At 41.1% G+C, this 22863-nt stretch overlaps 1 protein-coding gene across 1 annotated transcript in view; it reads right to left on the bottom strand.

The window, feature by feature from the left end:
• ZNF438 (zinc finger protein 438) overlaps positions 1 to 22625 on the bottom strand; it is a 58802-nt gene extending 36177 nt beyond the window's left edge. Inside the window, 2 exon segments of the mRNA XM_075922644.1 lie at positions 12680 to 12736; positions 13164 to 22625. Coding sequence (XP_075778759.1) covers positions 12680 to 12707 — 28 coding nt within the window. The 5' untranslated portion in view covers positions 12708 to 12736; positions 13164 to 22625.
• Between the last annotated feature and the right edge of the window lie 238 nt (positions 22626 to 22863).

The following is a 22863-nucleotide window of genomic DNA, read 5'->3' on the forward strand; positions in this document are numbered from 1 at the left end:
CCCTGGAGATTTGTGAAGTAAGGCTTCAATGGCAAAACTGCTTTGGAGGGACTATCAAAATTCTATGGTTCAGAACTAACTTAAGGCATGGAAATGAAGAATTAGCTGCTGAATTCATACAATCCTGGCACCAACAAAAATGGGAGCTAAACACACTTGAAGGTAGTTATTGAGCAAAAAGTTTGAACAGAAAGTTTGAGACAGAATGTTAATTTTCTCTTCTGGGAGAACTGCCAGCAGAGATTTCTTAAAATGAGCTCTAAGATTAATAAGACTCCAATTAACAGTTCATTCCTTGTGATCTAAATGACGTTAAAAAAAGAGTATCAAGGTCACCTCAACTTGGACAATATTCTGTAAGTAGAAGATATACTGAACAATGTGGTAATTAATAAACAATGTTCCCCCGGTACTGTGGGAAATGACAGTGACCAGGTCTGAGGGATAAATGGAGGTAGAACTGTGGAGCACAAAAAGATCAAGTAGAGCCATTTCATGAATAAGTCATGGAACGATTTCTGTGCTGACTCTTGAATCCCTTAAAAATAAACTGAGGCTATGTCTATACTATACTTTCAAAAGAAAATCAAAAGAACAGAGGGTTTTTTCTGACATTGGCAAACTTCTTTCTACGAGGAAGAAGCCTTTTTTCAAAAATGCGAGATAGCATTCAATCAATGTGGATGCTATCTTTCAAAAAGCAGATCGCTTTTTTGATGCACTTTGGCTGTGTAGACGCTCTCTTTCGGAAGAAGTATCTTTTGGAAGATCTCTTCCAGAAAAGCTTCTTCTGAAAGAAGCCTGCAGTCTATATGTAGCTTCAAAATTATATATTGTAACGCAGAAGTATTGGAACAGATAATAGAATGACAACAGGCAAAAATATCTTGACATTTGATAAAGTACACCTTTTTATACAACATTAGAACCCCTGTGGTCTAAAGTGGAGCCAATGCAGATAACAGAAAATGTTTAATTTACCAGTTAGGCTTAAGACCTCCTGCAGCAACAAATATATATTGTATGATGTTATTTGATTTGCTGAAAAAGTATGTGTTGACTTCTGTAACCCTTCTGCCAGGTAACACCAGCAGTAGTCAGTGCCGGGTTCAATATGTAGGGGGTTCCTCTCCATCCATCCAACACGGAACTGGCTCAAGCCCCCACCCAGTAACTTGGGAAATTCACACAACACTTCTGGGCGCCTCTGGGAGGTAATGGTTCCCCACTTGCAAGCACAGAGTCCGTCTGAGTGTAGAAAATAAATCTTTAATAAAAGGGTCAGGAAGTAACGTGGCATTAATTTGGGAAGACAACAGGAATAGAGTCCATAGGAAGACACCACAGAGTTCATAACCAAAACCACAAGTAAATGTCCCAGCTCAAGTAGGTTAGGCAATGTCCTTTTCCCTTCTGGCTCTCAAGTCCAGCAATGTAGATGTCTCCTTTACATGCCCAAACCTTCTCTGCACCCCACTCAGTTACTGCCCTTGGTCAGGGCAAACCAGAATTCAAAGGTGCATCTGCAGAGTTCATTTCCCCATCTGAGTTGGGGGGAGAAAAATAGAAGGCATCTCACCCACTCCGCTGGTCACGTGCCATCCACTTGCTCTCTGGTGCCACTCTGCTGGCCATTAATTACCCCTCGCTGCCGCTGCTCTGCTGGCTACTCCTCATACCTCTCCATTGGTTGCCCCTTACTGCTGTGTTCTGCTAGCCACTCCTCACGCCTCTCCATCATCACTCTGTTGGCTGCTCATTGCATCTTCTGCTGGCATCCACTGGAGTATATTTACATTCAAAAGAGACTCCTTATGGAGTCTTTGTTTAAATCTATCATTGAAACAGTGGGGAGAAACAGGTTGAACCAGTCTTACAGCTCATGCCTAGAGGGCATTCAGCTTGCTGGCTCCCTCCACAACAAAATCTATAGGGATTTGGAAGTCAAGCCTCTGTCCATCCAAGTGTATTTACACTGACAGGGTCTCTCCTTAGTAAAAACAGTCTGACTTTTCTGCATTGTGCATTCCCACAATAACTGCAAGCATTAGTGGTCATATCTTAAAATTCCTGCATTTACTGTTAACACAATTTGTGACCAACACAACAGCCAAACTGTCTACAATGGGCAAAACACCATTCTAACAACTGAATATCTAGCAGGCCTAAGCAACCTGAGTGAAGTGTATTTATATAACCACACCCAGTATTTTTTCCCAGTCCAGCATGAACCGTATTTACATAACTTTTGAATACCTAGCAGGTCTAAGCAAACTGAGTGAACATAACCACATCCTTGATTCCTTTCCCATTCCATCTGGCAGTAATGGAAGCATTGATTCAGGCCCTCCTTACACTTCCATATTGCAAACCTGGAAAAAATGCTTTCTGGTTCCATATATATAAAAGGTTACAGCCTTGACCTGAAAAATATTTGGAATTTTCCTGTTGTTCTTGTACACAGGTTTATCATCCCTGATAGAAGGACTAGGTTGCTAATTCTGGATGAGTCTTGAAAAAATCTTTTCTTAGGATTTTTGTAATAACTCCGGGTATGTCTACACTACAGCACTAATTTGAACGAACTTAATTCGAATTAGTTAATTCAAACTAAGCTAATTCGAACTAGTGCATCTAGACTGAAAAAACTAGTTCGAATTAGCATTTTGCTAATTCGAACTAGCATGTCCACATTGAGTGGACCCTGAACCGAAGTTAAGGATGGCCGGAAGCAGTACCGGCAGGGCATCAGGTTAGGACTTAGAGCGTGGAGCTGCTGCCTCAGGCTAGCCGAGGGCTGTGCTTAAAGGGACCCGACCCCCACCCTGGACAAACAGTTCTCAGGGGTTCCCCGCTCACTTGTCTAACTCGATGAGGGACAGCAAAGCAGTCCTGGCTTGCAGTGCCCTGAATGCCCACACTCGGCACATCACAGCACTCGGCCATCAGCCCAGCTGCACTTAGAATCATAGAATCATAGAATAATAGGACTGGAAGGGACCTCGAGAGGTCATCGAGTCCAGCCCCCCGCCCTCAAGGCAGGACCAAGCTCCGTCTACACCATCCCTGACAGATGTCTATCTAACCTGTTCTTAAATATCTCCAGAGAGGGAGATTCCACCACCTCCCTTGGCAATTTATTCCAATATTTGACCACCCTGACAGTTAGGAATTTTTTCCTAATGTCCAATCTAAACCTCCCCTGCTGCACTTTAAGCCCATTACTCCTTGTCCTGTCCTCAGAAACCAAGAGGAACACATTTTCGCCTTCCTCCTTGTGACACCCTTTTAGATATTTGAAAACCGCTATCATGTCCCCCCTTAATCTTCTTTTTTCCAAACTAAACAAGCCCAGTTCATGAAGCCTAGCTTCATAGGTCATGTTCTCTAAACCTTTAATCATTCTTGTCGCTCTTCTCTGTACCCTTTCCAGTTTCTCCACATCTTTCTTGAAATGTGGCGCCCAGAACTGGACACAGTACTCCAGCTGAGGCCTAACTAGTGCAGAGTAGAGCGGCAGAATGACTTCACGAGTTTTGCTTACAACACACCTGTTGATACAACCTAGAATCATATTTGCTTTTTTTGCAACAGCATCACACTGTTGACTCATATTCAACTTGTGGTTCACTATGACCCCTAGATCCCTTTCCGCCATGCTCCTTCCTAGACAGTCGCTTCCCATCTTGTATGTATGGAACTGATTGTTCCTTCCTAAGTGGAGCACTTTGTATTTCTCTTTATTAAACCTCATCCTGTTTACTTCTGACCATTTCTCTAACTTGCTAAGGTCATTTTGAATTATGTCCCTATCCTCCAAACAAGTCGCAACCCCACCCAGTTTGGTATCGTCTGCAAACTTAATAAGCGTACTCTCTATCCCAATATCTACATCATTGATGAAGATATTGAACAGTACGGGTCCCAAAACAGACCCTTGCGGAACTCCACTTGTTATCCCTTTTCAGCAGGATTTAGAACCGTTAACAACAACTCTCTGACTATGGTTATCCAGCCAATTATGCACCCACCTTATCGTGGCCCTATCTAAGTTATATTTGCCTAGTTTATCAATAAGAATATCATGCGAGACCGTATCAAATGCCTTACTAAAGTCTAGGTATATGACATCCACCACTTCTCCCTTATCCACAAGGCTCGTTATCCTATCAAAGAAAGCTATCAGATTAGTTTGGCATGACTTGTTCTTCACAAACCCATGCTGGCTATTCCCTATCACTTTATTACCTTCCAAGTGTTTGCATATGATTTCCTTAATTACCTGCTCCATTATCTTCCCTGGGACAGACGTTAAACTGACTGGTCTGTAGTTTCCTGGGTTGTTCTTATTCCCCTTTTTATAGATGGGCACAATATTTGCCCTTTTCCAGTCTTCTGGAATCTCCCCTGTCTGCCATGATTTTTCAAAGATCATAGCTAAAGGCTCAGATACCTCCTCTATCAGCTCCTTGAGTATCCTGGGATGCATTTCATCAGGACCTGGTGACTTGCTGACATCTAACTTTCCTAAGTGATTTTTAACTTGTTCTTTGTGTATCCTATCTTCTAAACTTACCCTCTCTCTGCTTGTATTCACTACGTTAGGCACACCTCCAGACTTCTCGGTGAAGACCGAAACAAAGAAGTCATTGAGCATCTCCGCCATTTCCAAGTTCCCTGTTACTGCTTCTCCCTCCTCACTAAGCAGTGGGCCTACCCTGTCCTTGGTCTTCCTCTTGCTTTTAATGTATTTATAAAAGGTCTTCTTGTTTCCCTTTATGCCTGTAGCTAGTTTGATCTCATTTTGTGCCTTTGCCTTTCTAATCTTGCCCCTGCATTCCCATGTTGCTTGCCTATATTCATCCTTTGTTAGTTGTCCTAGTTTCCATTTTTTATATGACTCCTTTTTTATTTTGAGATCATGCAAGATCTCCTTGTTAAGCCAAGCTGGGCTTTTGCCATATTTTCTATCTTTCCTACACAGCGGAATTGTTTGCTTTTGGGCCCTTAACAACGTCCCTTTGAAATACTTCCAACTCTCCTCAGTTGTTTTTCCCTTCAGTCTTGCTTCCCATGGGACCTTACCTACAAGTTCTCTGAGCTTATCAAAATCTGCCTTCCTGAAATCCATTACCTCAATTGTGCTGGTCTCCTTTCTACCTTTCCTTAAGATCATGAACTCTATTATTTCGTGATCACTGTCCCCTATACTGTCTTCCACTTTCAAGTTCTCAACTAGTTCCTCCCTATTTGTTAAAACCAAATCCAGAACAGCTTCTCCTCTGGTAGCTTTTTCAACCTTCTGAAACAGAAAGTTGTCTCCAATGCAGTCCAGAAACTTATTCGATAGCCTGTGCCTCGCTGTGTTAGTTTCCCAACATATGTCTGGATAGTTGAAGTCCCCCATCACCACCAAATCTTGGGCTTTGGATAGTTTTGTTAATTGTTTAAAAAAGGCCTCATCCACCTCTTCCACCTGGCTAGGTGGCCTGTAGTAGACTCCTAGCATGATATCACCCTCATTTTTTACCCCTTTTAGCTTAACCCAGAGACTCTCTACACAGCTATCTCCTACGTTCATCTCCACTTCAGTCCAAGTGTGTACATTTTTAATATACAAGGCAACCCCTCCTCCCTTTTTTCCCTGTCTGTCCTTCCTGAGCAAGCCGTACCCTTCCATACCAACATTCCAATCATGCGTCCCATCCCACTAGGTTTCTGTAATACCAATGATATCATAGTTGTATTTATTGGTTAGCAATTCCAGTTCTTCCTGCTTATTACCCATACTTCTTGCATTTGTATATAGGCATCTAAGATACTGATTTGATCTTGCCTCCCTGTTGTGCCTTTCTCCTTGCCATTATAGGCCGTAGTCCCCCCCATTTCCAACCCATCTCCCAGTCCCGCACATTCAGCACTTACCTGTGGGCTTTGCTCACCTGCCCCCGTCGAACCTAGTTTAAAGCCCTCCTCACAAGGTTAGTCAGTCTGTGTCCAAACAAGGCCTTCCCGCTCCTGGAAAGGTGAACTCCATCTCCGCCAAGCAGTCCTTCCTTGCCGCAGGCTGCCATCCGGGGGGTGGAGGTGTCAATTGGGGGGCTGCAGGAGAGCTTCCACCCCGAGGAGCCTGCAGAGCCACCACAGTCCTCCCCATCGGGGGCTCGTACCCCATTCCTCCCTCACCTCCTTCCACTTTCCCCTCCCTAGCCCCCCTTCCTGATGTACAAAATAAAGGACACGTGTGTTCAAAAATAGAAACTCTCTTTATTGAACAAAACTCGGGGAGACTGGGAAAAGGAGGTGGGAGAGGGGAAGAGAGAGGGTGGGAGAGGGGAAGGCAATTAAAATGATCAGGGGTTTGGAACAGGTACCATATGAACAGAGGCTAAAGAGACTGGGAATTTTCAGCTTAGAAAAGAGGAGACTGAGGGGGAATATGATAGAGGTCTATAAAAGCATGAGTGGTGTGGAGAAGGTGCATAAAGAAAAGTTCTTCATTAGTTCCCATAATACAAGGACTAGAGGACACCAAATGAAATGAATGGGTAGCAGGCTTCAAACTAATAAAAGAAAGTTGTTCTTCACAAAGCAAATAGTTAACCTGTGGAACTCCTTGCTGCAGGAGGCTGTGAAGGGTAGAACTAGAACAGAGTTTAAAGAGAAGTTAGATCAATTCATGGAGGTTGGGTCCATGGAGTGGTATTAGCCAGGGGGTAGAAATGGTGTCCCTGGCCTCTGGAGATGGATGGCACGAGACAAATGGCTTGGTCATTGTCTTCAATCTATCCCCTCCAGGGTACCTAGTGTGGGCTGTTGTCGGCAGACAGGCTACTGGGCTAGATGGACCTTTGGTCTGACCCAGTACGGCCGTTCTTATGTTCTAAGCTCAGAGCTCAGGGTTGGGTCTCACTGGACCACCTTGATTTTCATGCAAACCTGCTCCTGGGTGGCCAGGCTGGCAGCTATCCTGCCCTAGATGGCCACTTTCCTGTGCCTAGAGCGGAGGTTGTGGACGTTGGAGGCTTCCCCCCAAACTTGGATGAGGTCCCCGATCTCTGCACTAGACCAGGTAGGCACCCGCCTCCTGTGGCCCCGGGCAGGCTCTTGGGAGCCACCAGCCTGGTCCCGGGAAGAGGCGGAGGGCTGTGGGTCAGCGTGTGTCTGGCTCATCCCGTGCCAGGTGCAGGGTCTGCTGGCTGGGTGCTGGCAGGCTTGCACCTGGCACGGGCACCGTAGCCAGCCCGTGCCCCTTTAAGGGCTCCGGGGCCGGGAGGGGGGCAGACAAGTTTCCCTGGTGGTGCCCAGAGTGGCCACCAGGGCAAGCCTCCAACTGGGGAGGGCTAGCCTCCCACTAGTTCGAATTAAGTGGCTACACAGCCCTTAATTCGAACTAGTTAATTCGAACTAGGCGTTAGTCCTCGTAGAATGAGGTTTACCTAGTTCGAATTAAGTGCTCCGCTAGTTCGAATTACGTTCGAACTAGCGGTTTGCCTGTGTAGCGCCTATCAAAGTTAATTCGAAACTAACGGCTGTTAGTTCAAATTAACTTTGTAGTGTAGACATACCCTCCGTTCCACTGAATATGGCCTAGGTGATATAATTTCTGAATGCAGTAACTGATGTTAGGATAATCATTCTTCTCTTTACCATTCTTCTTTTATGATAAGCAATTTATCTGAAATAAGAACATGTAGTTCTGGATAAAATTATGCAAGACACTGACACCTATAACCAACTTGGCTGTGAAACAAACAAACAAAAAATTAAAGTTCAAAGAAGTTTAACTGTATTCTTTATGGGCATGTCTTTTTTTTTCCCAAACAAAGACCTTCAGACCATCTGCACCATTATATGAGAATTAAAATCTCTCTGAAATTATTGTGGTTCTGGTTAAGAAAAGATCAGTTTTCAGAAAATATGAACGTTCCCACTTTCTGCCGAATGTGAGATTGACTGGATCTCTCTGGCACATGTACTGGAAAAATAGGATGCTCTAGTCTAGGATATACTTTGAGGAAGGTGCACACATGTTGTGGTATAAGAGCTAATTTAACAAATAACATTTGTGGCGATGGGTGTCAATATAAGATTTACCTAAATCTATAGGAATCAATAGAATTGCAAAATGAACAGGCAGCCTTCTCAAGCTGGCCTAAGAAGAGAGGTAAAAAATTGTATTTATTTGGAGTACCCAGCAGCTGGTAACAGGATATTTTCCCACTCCCCAAAACACTGTTTTGGAAAGCAGTGAGCTTAAAGCCACCTTCTAACAGTCAAGGCAAGTGAACTGTGGTTAGAATACTACATTGCCTCAGTCCAGCAGGGAGATTCTGAAATAAAATAAAGCTTCTATTTAAGTGCCTTCTTGTGTATGAAATGAGAATTCCAAGCTGAGCAATGAAGTCTAGACCAATGCTCATTGATTTTCAAACCCATTCTTTTCATTAATGTACCATCTCAACTAAGTACAGCAGTGCAAGCAGACAATCCCACAATATGATAGAAACAACAGAAATTCTAAACTAGGGGTATGTCTACATAGCAGCGTTATTTCGGAATAACAGCAGTTATTCCGAAATAACATCTGTTATTCCGAAATAACAGCTGTTATTCCGAAATAACAATGTGGGCGTCTACACAACAATTCTGTCATTTAGAATAAATTTGAAATAACAGACGGCTTATGCTTATGTAGTGTGGATGCTCCACTGCTGTTATTTCGACATAGTTCCTCCCCAGGGCAATTTAAAGTAATTACTACCTAGTGCCTCGTGGAACTCTAAATAGAGGTAGCACATCCACATTAGGAAAGCCTGCCTTGGACTGATTTTGAGGCTTCCCTGTAGTGTAAACATGCTATTTCAAAATAAGCTATTTTGGACTATTTCTTCCAGAATGGCTTATTTCAAAATAATCATGTAGTGTAGACGTACCCTAAAATTCTTGCAACTTTGTAATGCTGTTTTTATTGAGAAATACTATCTACCTTAAAAAGATTTATGACAAATCATATATTACTTTAAAACATTAATTTTAATTAATTTATCTCTTTCAAAATGTTTATTACTGTTCAATCTTTGCATATGTGAAACTCTTCCAAATCAATCAAGATATTTTGCATACTTTTGAGTACATATATTTATATTTAAAAGGAGTGGTTTTCAAGCTTTTTTTCTCATGACCCAGTTGAAGAAAATTGTTGATGCCAGTGACCCAACATAATTTGACTAGAGTGTGGGCTCCAAGGTGGTCCGAGGATGAGATCTCTGCAGTGTAAGAAGAGGCTTCAGCTTTGGTGATGTCAGGATTGTGGTGTGTGTGTGTGTGTGCACGCGCGTGCCTTACCTCAAGCTGCTCCCACTCAGCAGTGTAGCAGGAGTGTTAAGGCTAGCTTCCTGCTTCTCCTGGCACCTCAGACCATGCTGTGCTCAAGTAGCAGCCAGCAGCAGATTCTTAGCCAATGCAAGTGGAGGTAGTGCTCAGTGCAGGGGCAGTGCATGGAATCCTGTGCTCTCTCCCCGGCCCCACACACCTAGGAGTTGGGCCTGTTGACTGCCACTTCTGAGGTGCAGTTGTGATGCTAGGATAGGCAGGTAGCCTGCCTTACCACCACCACTCGTCACCTGATCACCCTGCAGCAATGAAACCCAGTGCCTGACATTCCACAACCCAGTACTGGGTCATGACCCATAGTTTGAAAACCACTGTTTTAAAGCATGATACGGACAAACTTGCCTGTTAAAGGTAATTATTACAAGTAATCTATTTAGAATCTTGTATAAATAAACTGGAATTATTGTGCTGAAGTGGAACATTTTTGTAGTGTTTACAGGTTTTGTGCCAATCTGTTCAATGTCAAAAACAATGTGCTTTGTTTAATGAAAAGCATTCAGTATGTTTATATGGATTTCTATTTTCGTTTGTGGTAAGTATTTGAAAACAAAATATAGATGTCTGACTAACACTCAAATTTTTGTCAAACTTCTCTGCTTTCACCATTGCTCAACTCATCACACAAGCCATCTGCATAAATAAAGATGTAAACATCTGTTATATGGCAAGTGGTCTCAGGGGCAGATGTTTTTATTCTTGCATTCATGTCACTGGGCTTGCATACATTATTTGAACAGATGTACGCAATCTGAAAGTGATGTGTCCCACAGTGAAACATCTCCAACTGCTTTCTATCAAAGTATATAAATGCTATTTGCACCTGCATTTATATTAATGATATAAAGGCAGCAGGGGGTTCTGAAATGAAGTGAGAGAGCTTTAAGCTCCAAATGACTGTACTGACATTGATATGAACTGGACTGCATTATACAAATGATTTCTTTTAACATGAATGAATTGATAAGGCCAGGCCCAGCAGGAAACCTGTGAAACCTAGTTTACCATTAGTAATATTTCATTCATTGTAAAGTATAAAAATAATAGAAAAACATAATACATTCCTGGATATACCTGACCTGTTTCATGTTGTAAAAATAGTTCATATTAGCCTTGTTTAGAAGACAAAATTGACAAATCACACATTTGACATCTGAAGCACTGTTAGCCCTCCCCACACTCCCAATGATATTTTGCATGGCTATTAAGCATTAGAAAAATCTTGGTTTCCAAGTTAAGGGGATAAATAATATGCTTGCAAGTAAAATTCGGTGTATAATGCAATATTACAATATATTGTTAACAATTTACTAGCCTGTGATGTTGCATTAGAGATTTAAAAATTCTAGGAAAAAAGCAAAATCTAGAAAGTTTAAGAATTTACCATACAGACGATTTCTCTGTCACATGAGCAAACTTCTTTTGAAAAGTTCTGTTCGTAAAGTAGTGTTTTCCTGACCAGAATGTATGTGCCCTGCAGGAATACATATCAAATTACAGTAGTACTACTTGTATTATGTAACAAATGTAAGAGTGAAGGGTTTTAGTTGTCAATCAAGGAAGTTGCACTAACAGTTACTGCTGTGACTTTCTACAGCTGAAAAATAATGGGCGCTTTCAAAGAGCAGATTTATAGGCTGATAAAACAAATAGTATATTGCGTGTGTAATTGACTGAGAGGTACCACTTCCAATTTCATTTGTTTTCTCACCACTTATTCAAAAGAAATGTATCTTGTTATCACTGCACATACATCATTATGAACTGTTAATGTAATAGAATTTTCACAGTGCAAAAGTGTGTTTAAAAAACAAATCTGATTTGTGATTAAAAAAGACAAAATACGATTAATGGCAAACTACAGTATTTCACACCAAGACTAATAATTTTTAGAATATTAAAGTTTCACACTGATGTAACGTTAGTTCTGTCAGCATTTCCATCATAACTCTTCATTTCCAAGTTTTATACCTAAGCTATAATTCACTCCAGGGTCAAACTTGGCACATCACATTAGCCTGGGATGAATTTTTCTTTTAAAAACAATTACAATATTGGTTCTGCAGTTTCAAAGTATTAAAAAATAGTTGCTTCACAAGTTTAAGTTTTTTCCTATTACTCAAAATGTATTTAATATAAACAAGTATATGCGATTTCCAATAGGGTCAAATCCTTTTTATTATTTAAAAAAAAAACCTATAGCAAAGACTTTTCAGTTTAAGGACTAAGAGTACATGCAAAACAGATGGATTTATACAACAATAATATACATTTCCAAAGGAACAACATGGACAATAGGACATACCATAAAGGCTTCTTCAGAATGTGTATAGTTTAAAAAAATGTCAAAATACAAACAAGACAGTAATAACTCTAGACTTCTAGTTTTAAAAGTATTTTTTAAATTAACATGAGCACTACAATGTATATTTAACAACAAGCCCCCTCTAAACCATTGGAGACTACTATGGCTTATCATGTCACATCCATGACAATTCTCTCAGGTTTTAATATTTATGGTAAAAAATGTTTTTAACTTATGAATTCAAACTGTAAATGTTATTATTATAATCACATTTACACAGAAAAGGTCTCAATATAGTAAAGATGCGTTACAGCACATATACACACCTACCAATATGGGGAACATAAAAGGCAAATACTTTTTAATCCTACTGAAATACAAATTGACAAGAAAAGACTTCTGAAGGAACAAAGTGGAAATATAATAAATACAGAGACTGTCTCCCCTAAATGCAACAGTAGGCATACAGAACAACACTAAGTATTACACTCAGCATACCTGAATACAAGTTTACATTTTCTAATTTATATTAGTTATGTATAGTAACATTACAACAACGAACATAAAAGCAAGGAGAATTTGTAAATGTTATCTTTCCAAATTCCACAATAAAAGTTCAAAGAAAAATGAATATTCAAATAAATCACATTTACACAGAAAAGTTCTCAATATTATAAGAAGAGAAAATCATATTTTCATAGTACAGGAAGTACAGTATTCAACCCTGCTGAACAAGCAGCTATTAGTTTCCATTTTCCCTCACAGATGGTGAATGGATATAAAGTACATCTGCCAATTCTCTTCAGTAACAAAAAATTCTCGACTGTTCCAGTTGTAATAGTGATTCTAGTCCATATGCATAAAGTAAAGGTAGAATAATCTAAATATGAACTCATTTTAGTTTAGTTCTACCAATTTCTACCACATTCCGAGACACAAAACTAAAGTTTCTCATAAAGTTATTTAGAATGTATACTGTACCCTCAGAAAGAGCTCCAGGATTCTGCATTATGCCCTCTGATAGTCAAAGTAACTTTCCTGAAGAGGAGAAACAAATTCAAGTATTTAAAATTCTCAATGCAATTTTTCAGATTCATAAAAAAGCATAAAAAATACACCATATTAAAATATGAAATTATGAGCAGATTTACTAAAAGTTACTGATTTCTGGAAGAACTACTTTTCTATATTCCTTAAATTCTTGTTCATGAATTCAAGGGTCAACAGAATTAGCCAAAATGCAGGCTATTTAGTTCTGAATGTAAAGTCAAGTTATTTTTCCCCATAACCTTCATCTTAGTAAACTGCTAACCAACTGAATGAACTTTCACAGAATATCTTTCATTTTGAGAGCTACGAAACCATTTTATAAATGCTGCGCAAACTAGCTGCCACTTTAAGTACAACTATCTTTAAGGCTGATGAAACTGTTGCTTCATTTCAGAATATAAAACAAAAGCCTTACTGTGATGTTTCTTCCTAGTAATTTTCCCAAAAGTCCCAGGAATAAGGAATCAAATCAGTAAGTATCTGCACAGAGAAGCAGTTACACAAAGCAAAAGAAATTATCAGTAAATCATACCAGTCTATCTTAAGTGTGTGACCCCAAAGTCCATTGAAGTAAATTAAAAGCATTCTATTTTTTTCAGAAGACTTTGGATTAGGGTCTAATTAACATAATATGATTTATACATTATTTATACTGTTTCTGTTTCTATTAATACTTTTAATGGCTAGATTTCTATTTTAACTTAATATGGTATTTGCAAGAAGTGACAGAGTAATAGATCTGGAAGCTGATGTCCTTTGAATAACAGTAACAATAATGAAAGCTTCCTTAATATTTTCAAATCATTATGCCCCAATCTTGACCTGCAGGAGCTACCTCTAGAAGCCATAATTCAGTTGTTAGGACCCATTCAGTCATCTCTCACATCAGACTTCCAACAAAGGTACCACATGTCATATACTTAATACTTTACAGAATATAGATGAGGAATGTAAAATCCCAGCTAATCAGTTAACTGATCCCAGCTCCCCCCCTTCCACTTACTGTGGACGGGCTGGAGTGCCCCTGCCCGTGGCATGCCGGTCTGGGCCCACTGCAGGTTGGAACTACTCTAGCTGGACTGGAGCACTCCTGCCCACAGTGTGCTGGGGGCTGCCTTAGCTTATCTGTTAACCAGAACTGCTAAGCATAATCCAATAAGGGGTATGCTTATGGGTTAACCATTCACTTCCTTAAAATAGACACCTGTGTATGAAGCATATATGCACCACCAAAAAAGGCTACTGACGAGCACTCAAGAGTTTTGGCCCCAGTCCTGATTTTTGAGTAACTGCCCAAGTTTCTATTAAGACTCTAATGAAAAGTTTTCTATCCAACTCACTGTTATAATTTGATACTGCATCACAATGCAAATATAACTGCATCACAAAAATGCCAACAAGCTATGATGCCACATGTTTACCCTGAAGGATAAACATTTATCAGAATAGGAATCCTGCTTAGATGGTGGTTGCTTTTGGTCATTAACCTCCTATGCCCTACAGTAATTGTAAAAAGTTTTGAATAGCATTACCGTATTAATCTTCTGCCCAACTCCCCCAAACAGATAATAAACCATATAATCAGGCTCAGAAGTTATGCCTACATTAGGTCTTCAATTTTATTTTCAAAGTATATTTATACTGGTTAAGTCAGGGCTACTTGGAAGCCCCGGGAGCCACAATAATAATCACAGTACATAACAAGGGCAGCAACTTAAGTGTGGTTGCAAATACATGCAAATAGCTTCTTTCACACTGATGGGAATTAATACAAAGATTAAGGCAAGACTACACAACACACTGGCCCCATTTAAGTTGGTTCTGCTGATATTAATAAAATGCAATATTTACCTGATTTCCACCCACAGGATAGCACTTTTAATGAGCAATGACAGTCCAGGAATTTAACTACTAAAACGCATATTAACAGAAGACCATTATATTGACTACTTTTTTTTGGCTCCCACCCACGGGCCGCGTGTGGAGCCCCATGTAAACCCAAATCACACCGCAGGCCACAAACAAATGAACTGTGTGCCGCGTGTTGAGTAGCCCTTGGTTAAGTCTTCATACATACAACTGAGTTAACAGGCATGCTCTTAATGTTTTAAATTTAGTGAGATAGAAAGTGCATTATCAATTAATAATAATGGGAAGGCAATGCACAGAATAAAACAAGACTAAACAATATAATAATCCTTAGAATATATCAAGAAAGAAAATTTTTGTTATTTTAATCTTATAAAGTACTTTAGTTTTTTGTTCCAAAGTCTCTAAAAAGTACCTACTGGTTACATTATAGAAAAGGCATTCATTCAAGATGTACACTGAGTAGGTGTACTGCCCCTAAATATTTCAAATCAATCCAACTAGGCCTATGAAACATTTTCATACTGAACAGCTCTTTGAATCTTGACAGTGCTTTCTATGGTTTAGATTAAAATTTCTCAGATCTTTCTTTCATTATTTTGAAAGAGATCTTTGACTTCTAAATGAGCAGAACTCTGCCTCAATAAAGATGTTGATAAATTGGAAAGGGTTCAGAGAAGAGCCACCAGAATCATTATAAAATTAGAATAAGACTGCCTACAGTGGTAGAATTAAAGATCTCAATCCATTTAGCTTCAGGTAAAGGGGTGAGTTAATTACAATTATATGTATTTACATAGGGAACAAATATTTAACAACGGGCTCTTCAGTCTAAAAGAGAAAGGAATAACATGATCCAATGGCTGAAAGTTGAAGCTAGATAAACTGAGACTGAAAATAAGGTATAATTTTTGACAGTGAGGATAATTAAGTGTAAGAACAGTTTATCAAGAGTCACAATGAACTCATCATTATTGACAATTTTTAAGTCACGACTGGTATTCCAAAAGGTATACCACAGAAATTGGAGGTATACCTGAGTGGTCGACAAATGCCTTTGATGTCGACACCCGCACGTCCAGACTACCGCACTGAGCCGACAAACAGCTGATCAGCTGTTTGTTGGCTCAGCGCGGCAGCCATGTAAATTTAAATGAAGCGGCGATTATTTAAATTGCCGCTTCATTTTCCTGTGCCTGGTAGCCTAATCTACATGCCTCTGGCGACAGAGGCATGTAGTCTAGACGTACCCTAAGGGACAAGTCATGAGCACTAACCAGAAATTCATGGACACCTGAAACCCAATCCTGACTTTTACAAAAAAAATCTGATGGTAAACAGATCAATGACCATTGCTCTGGCAGTCCCAAGGCCAGCCACTAGTCAGCTGTTCTGGAATCTCTGGAGCGGACTGCCAGTGACTGCTCCAGCAAGACGAAGCTGTTCTGGTGGCTACTGCTCCAGTAGCACCAGAATTGACTGCAAGTTGCAGTTATGGTGGTCTGGAGATTGGTGCTTTGGCAGCACCTGGACTGACCAGCAGCTGCTCCAAGCACAGGAGTTCTGATCCAAATTCAGCCAGCGTCAGAGGTCATGGAAAATTATGAAATTTGTAGCCTCCATGACAGAGTATTTTTAACTATAATGTATCTTTAACTATAATGTAACCACCAGATTGTGAACAGGGACTGTTAACAGGGCGTTAGGAAGGGGAGTGGGAAGGAGGCGAGATACATTCGCCATTCTTTAAAATCTTTTTGCTACCCTCCTGCCCTTCAAAGAGGCATTGAATAAAATCTGAGGAATCTCTCAGAAGGAAGGCAGGTATGGATAGTGATAGGTGTGCTGTTGTTACCTGCACAGCATGTGCCATGTTTGTCTTCCTCCGGAAGAAAGAAGGGACTTCATCTGCACGAAATGCAAGCTGGTTGCCATTTTGGAAGAAAAAATTAGGAGACCTGACACCCAAGTATCAATCCTCCGTTCCATCAGAGAGGATGAAGACTTCCTCGATAGAAGGCAGTATTTAATCCTGAAGGCACAGGAAGAGCCAGTCAGAGCAGTACAGGACGAGGAAGAAAACTGGCAGCGTGTAACCTCTAGAAGAAGGCGGCGGCCAATTCAGGTCTCCCCCATTCATGTAGAGGTAAGTAATCGCTTTCAGGCTCTCTCCACAGGCGCTGCAGTGGAGAATGCTGTGGCAGGCACCTCTCAGGGAAGAAATCAGAAGGGAACACTATCTACTGGAAGGCATGGGATGAGTAGTCCTAGAGATGGGGGTTCCACGACCACCACCCCCAAAAGAAGAAGATGGATGGTGGTGGTCGAGGACTCCCTCATAAGAGGGACTGAGTCATCCATCTGCCATCCAGACCCGCAATCTCAAGAAGTGTGCTGCTTACCGGGAGCTCGCATTCAGGATGTGACCAAGAGTCTTCAAAAAATTATTAAACCTTTGGATCGCTACTCCTTCCTGCTTCTCTACGTAGGAACTAACGATACGGCCAAGAATGACCTTGAGTGGGTCACAGCAAATTATGTAGTGCTGGGAAGAAGGATCAAGAAATTTGAAGTGGAAGTGTTCTTGTTCATCCTTCTGGTTGAAGGAAAAGGTCCAGATAGGGATCGTTGAATTCAGGAAGTAAATGTGTGGTTGCGCAGGTGGTGTTGGAGAGAGGGCTTTGGTTTCTTAGACCATGGGAATCTGTTCCGGGCACAAGGATTGTTAGGAAGAGATGGGATCCACCTAAACAAGAGAGGAAAGAGCATCTTCACGGACAGGCTTGCAAACCTAGTGAGGAGGGCTTTAAACTAGGTTTGTTGGGGGACGGTGACCAAAGCCCTGAGGTAAGTGAGGAAGTCGGATACGGGGAAGAAACACAAGGAGGAACGAGCAACAAAGGAGGACCCCTGACTCGAATGGAGAAGGTAGGGCAATCAACTAGCTAAGGTGTTTGTACACAAATGCAAGAAGCCTGGGAAACAAACAGGAAGAATTAGAGGCCCTGGCTCAGTCAAAGAACTGTGAATTGATTGAAATAACGGAGACTTGGTGGGATGACTCGCATGACTAGAGCACTGTTGTGGAAGGGTATAAACTGTTCAGGAAGAACAGGAGGGAGAAAAAAGGAGGAGGAGTTGCATCGTATGGAAGAGAACAATATGATTGTTCGGAGCTCCAGTATTTAGGGGGAGAAAAGACTGATGAGAGTCTATGGGTTAAGTTTAGAGGTGGAAGCAACAGGGGTGATGTTGTGGTTGGTGTCTGCTATAGACCGCTGGGTCAGGTGGACGAGGCTTTCTTCGGACAACTGAGAGAAGCTTTCGGATCGCAGGTCCTGGTTCTCATGGGGGACTTTAATCACCCTGACATCTTTTGGGAGACCAATACACAAACAATCCAGGAAGTTTTTGGAGAATGCTGGGGATAACTTCTTGGTAAAAGTGCTGAAGGAACTGACCAGGGGCCATGCGCAGCTTGACCTGCCACTCACAAACAGGGAGGACCTAGTAGGGGAAGTAGAGGTGAGTGACAACCTGGGAAGCTGTGATCATGAGACGGTAGATTTCAGGATCCTGACCAAGGGAAGAAAGGAGAGTAGCAAAATACACACTCTGGACTTCAGAAAAGCAGATGTCCTCTCCCTCAGAGAACTGATGGGCAGGATTCTCTTGGATGCCTACATGAATGGGAAAGGAGCCCAGGAGAGCTGGCAGTATTTTAAAGAAGCCTTATTAAAGGCACCGGGAGAAACCATCCCAATGCGCAGCAAGAAAGGCAAATAAGGTAAGCGACCAGATTGGCTTACCAGGGACATCCTTGGTGAGCTTAAACACAAAAAGAAAGCTTACAAGAAGTGGAAACTTGGACGGATGACTAGGGAGGAGTATAAATATATTGCACGAGAATGCAGGGGACTTATCAGGAAGGCGAAAAAGCAATTGGTATTGCAGCTAGCAAGGGATGTGAAGGATAACAAGAAAGGTTTCTGCAAGCACGTTAGCAATAAGGGGGTGATCAGAGAAGGTGTGGGGCCTTTATTGGATGAGGGAGGTAACCTAGTGACAGACGATGTGGGAAAAGCTGAAGTACTCAATGCTTTCTTTGCCTCTGTCTTCACAAACAAGGTCACCTCCCAGACAAATGCACTAGGAACCATAGTATGGGAAGGAGGTGGACAGCCCTTGGTGGGGAAAGAACAAGTTAGGCACTATTTAGAAAAGCTAAACCTACACAAATTCATGGGCCCAGATTTAATTCATCCGAGGGTACTCAGGGAGTTGGAAAATGTTATTGAGGAGCCTTGGGCCATTATCTTTGAAAACTCATGGAGATCAGGAGAGATCTCGGATGACTGGAAAAAGGCAAATGTAATGCCCATCTTTAAAAAAGAGAAGAAAGACAATCCAGGGAACTACAGACCAGTCAGCCCTACCTCAGTCCCTGTAGAAATCATGGAGGGGATCCTGAAGGAATCCATGTTGAAGCACTTGGAAGAGGGGAAAGTGATCAGTAATAGTCAACATAGATTCACGAAGGGCAAGTTGTGCCTGGCTAATCTGATTAGCTTCTATCATGAGGTAACTGGCTCTGTGGATATGGGAAAGTCAGTGGATGTGATATACCTTGACTTTAGCAAAGTTTTTGATACTGTCTCCCACAAGGACAAGTGTTCAACAAGGACAAGTGTAAAGTCCTGCACTTGGGACGGAAGAATCCCAAGCATTGTTACAAGCTGGGGACCGAATGGCTAAGTAGCAGTTCTGCAGAAAAGAACCTGGGGATTACAGTGGATGAGAAGCTGGATATGAGTCAACAGTGTGCTCTTGTAGCCAAGAGGGTTAATGACGTATTAGGGTGCATTAGGAGGAGCAATTGCCAGCAGATCCAGAAATGTGATTATTCCCCTTTATTCGGCTCTGGTGAGGCCTCAGCTGGAGTATTGTGTCCAGTTCTGGGCCCCCTGCTATAGAAAGGAGGTGGACGCACTGGAGAGGGTCCAGCGGAGGGTGACCCAAATGATAGGGGGCTGGAGCGTATGACCTATGAGGAGAGACTGAGGGATTTGTGTTTGTTTAATCTGAAGAAGAGAAGAGTGAGGGGGGATTTGATAGCAGCCTTCAACTTCCTGAAGGGAGGTTCCAAAGAGGATGGAAAAAGGCTGTTCACAGTAGTGACGGATAGCAGAACAAGGAGCAATGGTCTCAAGTTACAGTGGGAGAGGTCTAGGTTGGATATTAGGAAAAATTATTTCATTAGGAAGGTGGTGAAGCACTGGTTTGGTTTACCTAGGGAGGTGGTGGAATCTCCATCTCTAGACTTTTTAAGTCTTGGCTTGACAAAGCCCCGGCTGGGTTGATTTAGTTGGAATTGGTCCTGCCTTGGGCAGAGGGCTGGACTTGATTACCTCCTGAAGTCTCTTCCAGCTCTATGATTACCATCAGGAAGTATTAATTGTGACTGGTCCCACTGAATCTCAAGTACCTCCTGTGGACCAGCTGGCTGATGATATGGAAGTATGAGTCCTGGAAGTTGAGAACCATGAATGAGCCTTGAGCCTAGATATGTGAAATGATAGAGGCAAGCATTACCATCATGAACATCAGATAGTATTTAATCAGTCCCCTCATTTTTTGAGTAAGACAAAACCGCCCTTCTTCAGGATACAGAAACAGAGGGGGAAGAAATTTTTTCTCTTGTATTTCTGAGGTACCTCCTCTATATCTCTTAAGCAAAGCAATTCTTATCAGATGCAGTTTAACAAGGCCCGTTTGCAGCAGCCTCAGCAGCAAAGTGCAGTAGTCAATAATGTGTGACACTGTTTTTGGCCACACCTGCATATGGGATCCTCTCATTGGCCCCACATATGAAGACTAGTTGCACATTGACCCTGGCTGCTTAAAAATCAGTTCAGAAGAGTTCATGAGTGGTGTGGCAAATCAAAGCTGGGTACACCCACGGTAAGTTCATTTATAAGAGGCTGATTGCTGATGTCCATTGTAGATCATTCTTTAAGCCATATTGACAATGTAGACAAATCTCCATTTGAGCAAGGAGACACAGCTGTTTCTTTTGCTGCCCCTCTCTGAACCAGGGCCTGGGACACTGAACTCTGGGGCTGTTCATTTTGCTGCCATGAACGCTGTGTCTGTTTGCTTGCTGCTCCTCCCTGAACCCGGGCCAAGGATACTGAGCTCTATACCTGTTTGTTTGCCACCCTGCCCGAGCCCAGGGCCTGGGCTACGGAACTGTGTGACTGTTTGTTTGCTGCCCCACCCTGAACCAGGGCCAGAGCTACTAAGGTCTGTGACTATTTGCTGGTCCACCCGGGTCTCTTATTCCAGAAACTGGGGCACTGACATTGACCTGGACTGATCACAGGTCGGAGACCCAGGACTAAAGGAACTCAGTGGACTGAGGCAGAGTGGCCGCCCACTGAACCAGAGGAGGAAGAGCCCCTCCATGAGCCCTGATGGGCTACACTTGTGTATGTGAATTTATAGTACTGGATAAACGAGAAGTTGTATATAGACTGAAAACTATCAGTACCAGCAAAGAACCTTGGAGTAGACGGTTTTTCTTTTGTGTGTACTGTTTTCCAAGTGCACCTGGAAATATCTGTTGCAGAGGAGGTCAACAACATTGTCAATTGAATCTTACAGCAGGTTTTTCCATCATCTTGCCAAGGACTGATGTCAAGAAAAGTAATCCCACTTGCCCTTTCTAAATATTGGCACAATATTAGTACTCTTTATGTCTTCCATACATTCTCCAGTATTCCAAGATTTATTAAAAATGTACATCAGCCAACTCTCTGCAGACTCTTGGGAGTAAGTTATATGTAAGTTATGCTGACATAAAAATGTTTATCTCTAGTAGATTTTGTCCAATATACTCCTCAATTACTTATGGACTAGAAAATAATTCTTCACCCTCATATGAGTCCACCAATTTGCTTCTCTCCAAACACAGAAGAGAAATATTATTGGACATTTTTCTGCATCATTAAGTTTTACCACTACCATGCAGTAAAGTGCTCATATCACCACTGAAACTTTTAAAATTCTATACAGTCTTGATTCTGTTTTGCTCACCTTTTAAAAATAACAATAAATTTAAAAAAATCAAAAGCTGGGTCTCAATAACTTAGAATTGTTCTCCTGTAAGCTAATTATTGGACTAGTTACAGAAGGAAAGAACCATCATTAAAAGTCAAACTAAACTGAAATCATAGCAATCTTTGACAGGGCTCTACTAGAAGAAAAATTTATATTAGTGTCTCAGAACGTGTTCCATCAATGGTGTTGCTTTGTAGTTTCCACAAAAATGAAAATACAAATTGATTTCATTACTAAAAGAGACAAACTAGATAAACAAACTGAAAAAAATCCGAAATTACACCATCAATAGTCTTTAAGAGGCAGTATTCCCAAGGATAGAGTGTACATTCATAATAATTTAAAAGATATTTTCATGGAAAAAATACTAGCAACTCTTTTTCTAAGTATGAAACAGGTATCTTGACAGACGCTCTAACATCTGAATACCAGGTAACCCCAATTAACCTAATTTTTTTCTTGTCCATACTAAGTGGTTACTTTAGCTGTTACACTATTCCACAAAATCCTTTAGGGTACTACACAGAAAACCATAAACAGGCTGTAAAGGTTATGACATTAATTTTGCTGTCATTCTCATGCCTTAAGTAGGCATCAAAACTAAGAACCTTTTCCTTTGGGAAGGAAGAAGAATCTGAAACTAATTACGGTACTTATTATCATAATACTATTAAATTAAGCCACTATGACCCTAACTGAATTTATTTTTGGTGTCTTTTGTTAACAGAACAAAGCTTCTCAAATAAAATGGCTGTATCTCCTAATACAGAGAACATAATCTCAGGCTCCTGAAAAGAAGCAGTTAATCAAACCTTGCAATTTCACTCAGATTAATCTTAATTATCAAACAATTTAAAACGACATATATAAAGAAATATTATGAGCTAATTTATTATATAATTTTGTTTCAGAGGTACAAAATTCAAATTAAAAGGGAAATGTTAAGATCGGGTGCAGTTTATAACCTGGTTTACATGAGTGCTCATTAATACTTTAAAAGTAATTTGAGTCATTTCAGTTTTCTTAACTGTTTTCTTTCATGTATGCCATCATCTCATAGGTTAAGATTTTATTTCATGGTTGGAACTATTACAGCAGACTGCACTGATTACTGGCTAAGGGAAACA

Source organism: Pelodiscus sinensis, chromosome 2 (genome assembly GCF_049634645.1).
Source record: "Pelodiscus sinensis isolate JC-2024 chromosome 2, ASM4963464v1, whole genome shotgun sequence".
NCBI lineage: Eukaryota > Metazoa > Chordata > Testudines > Trionychidae > Pelodiscus > Pelodiscus sinensis.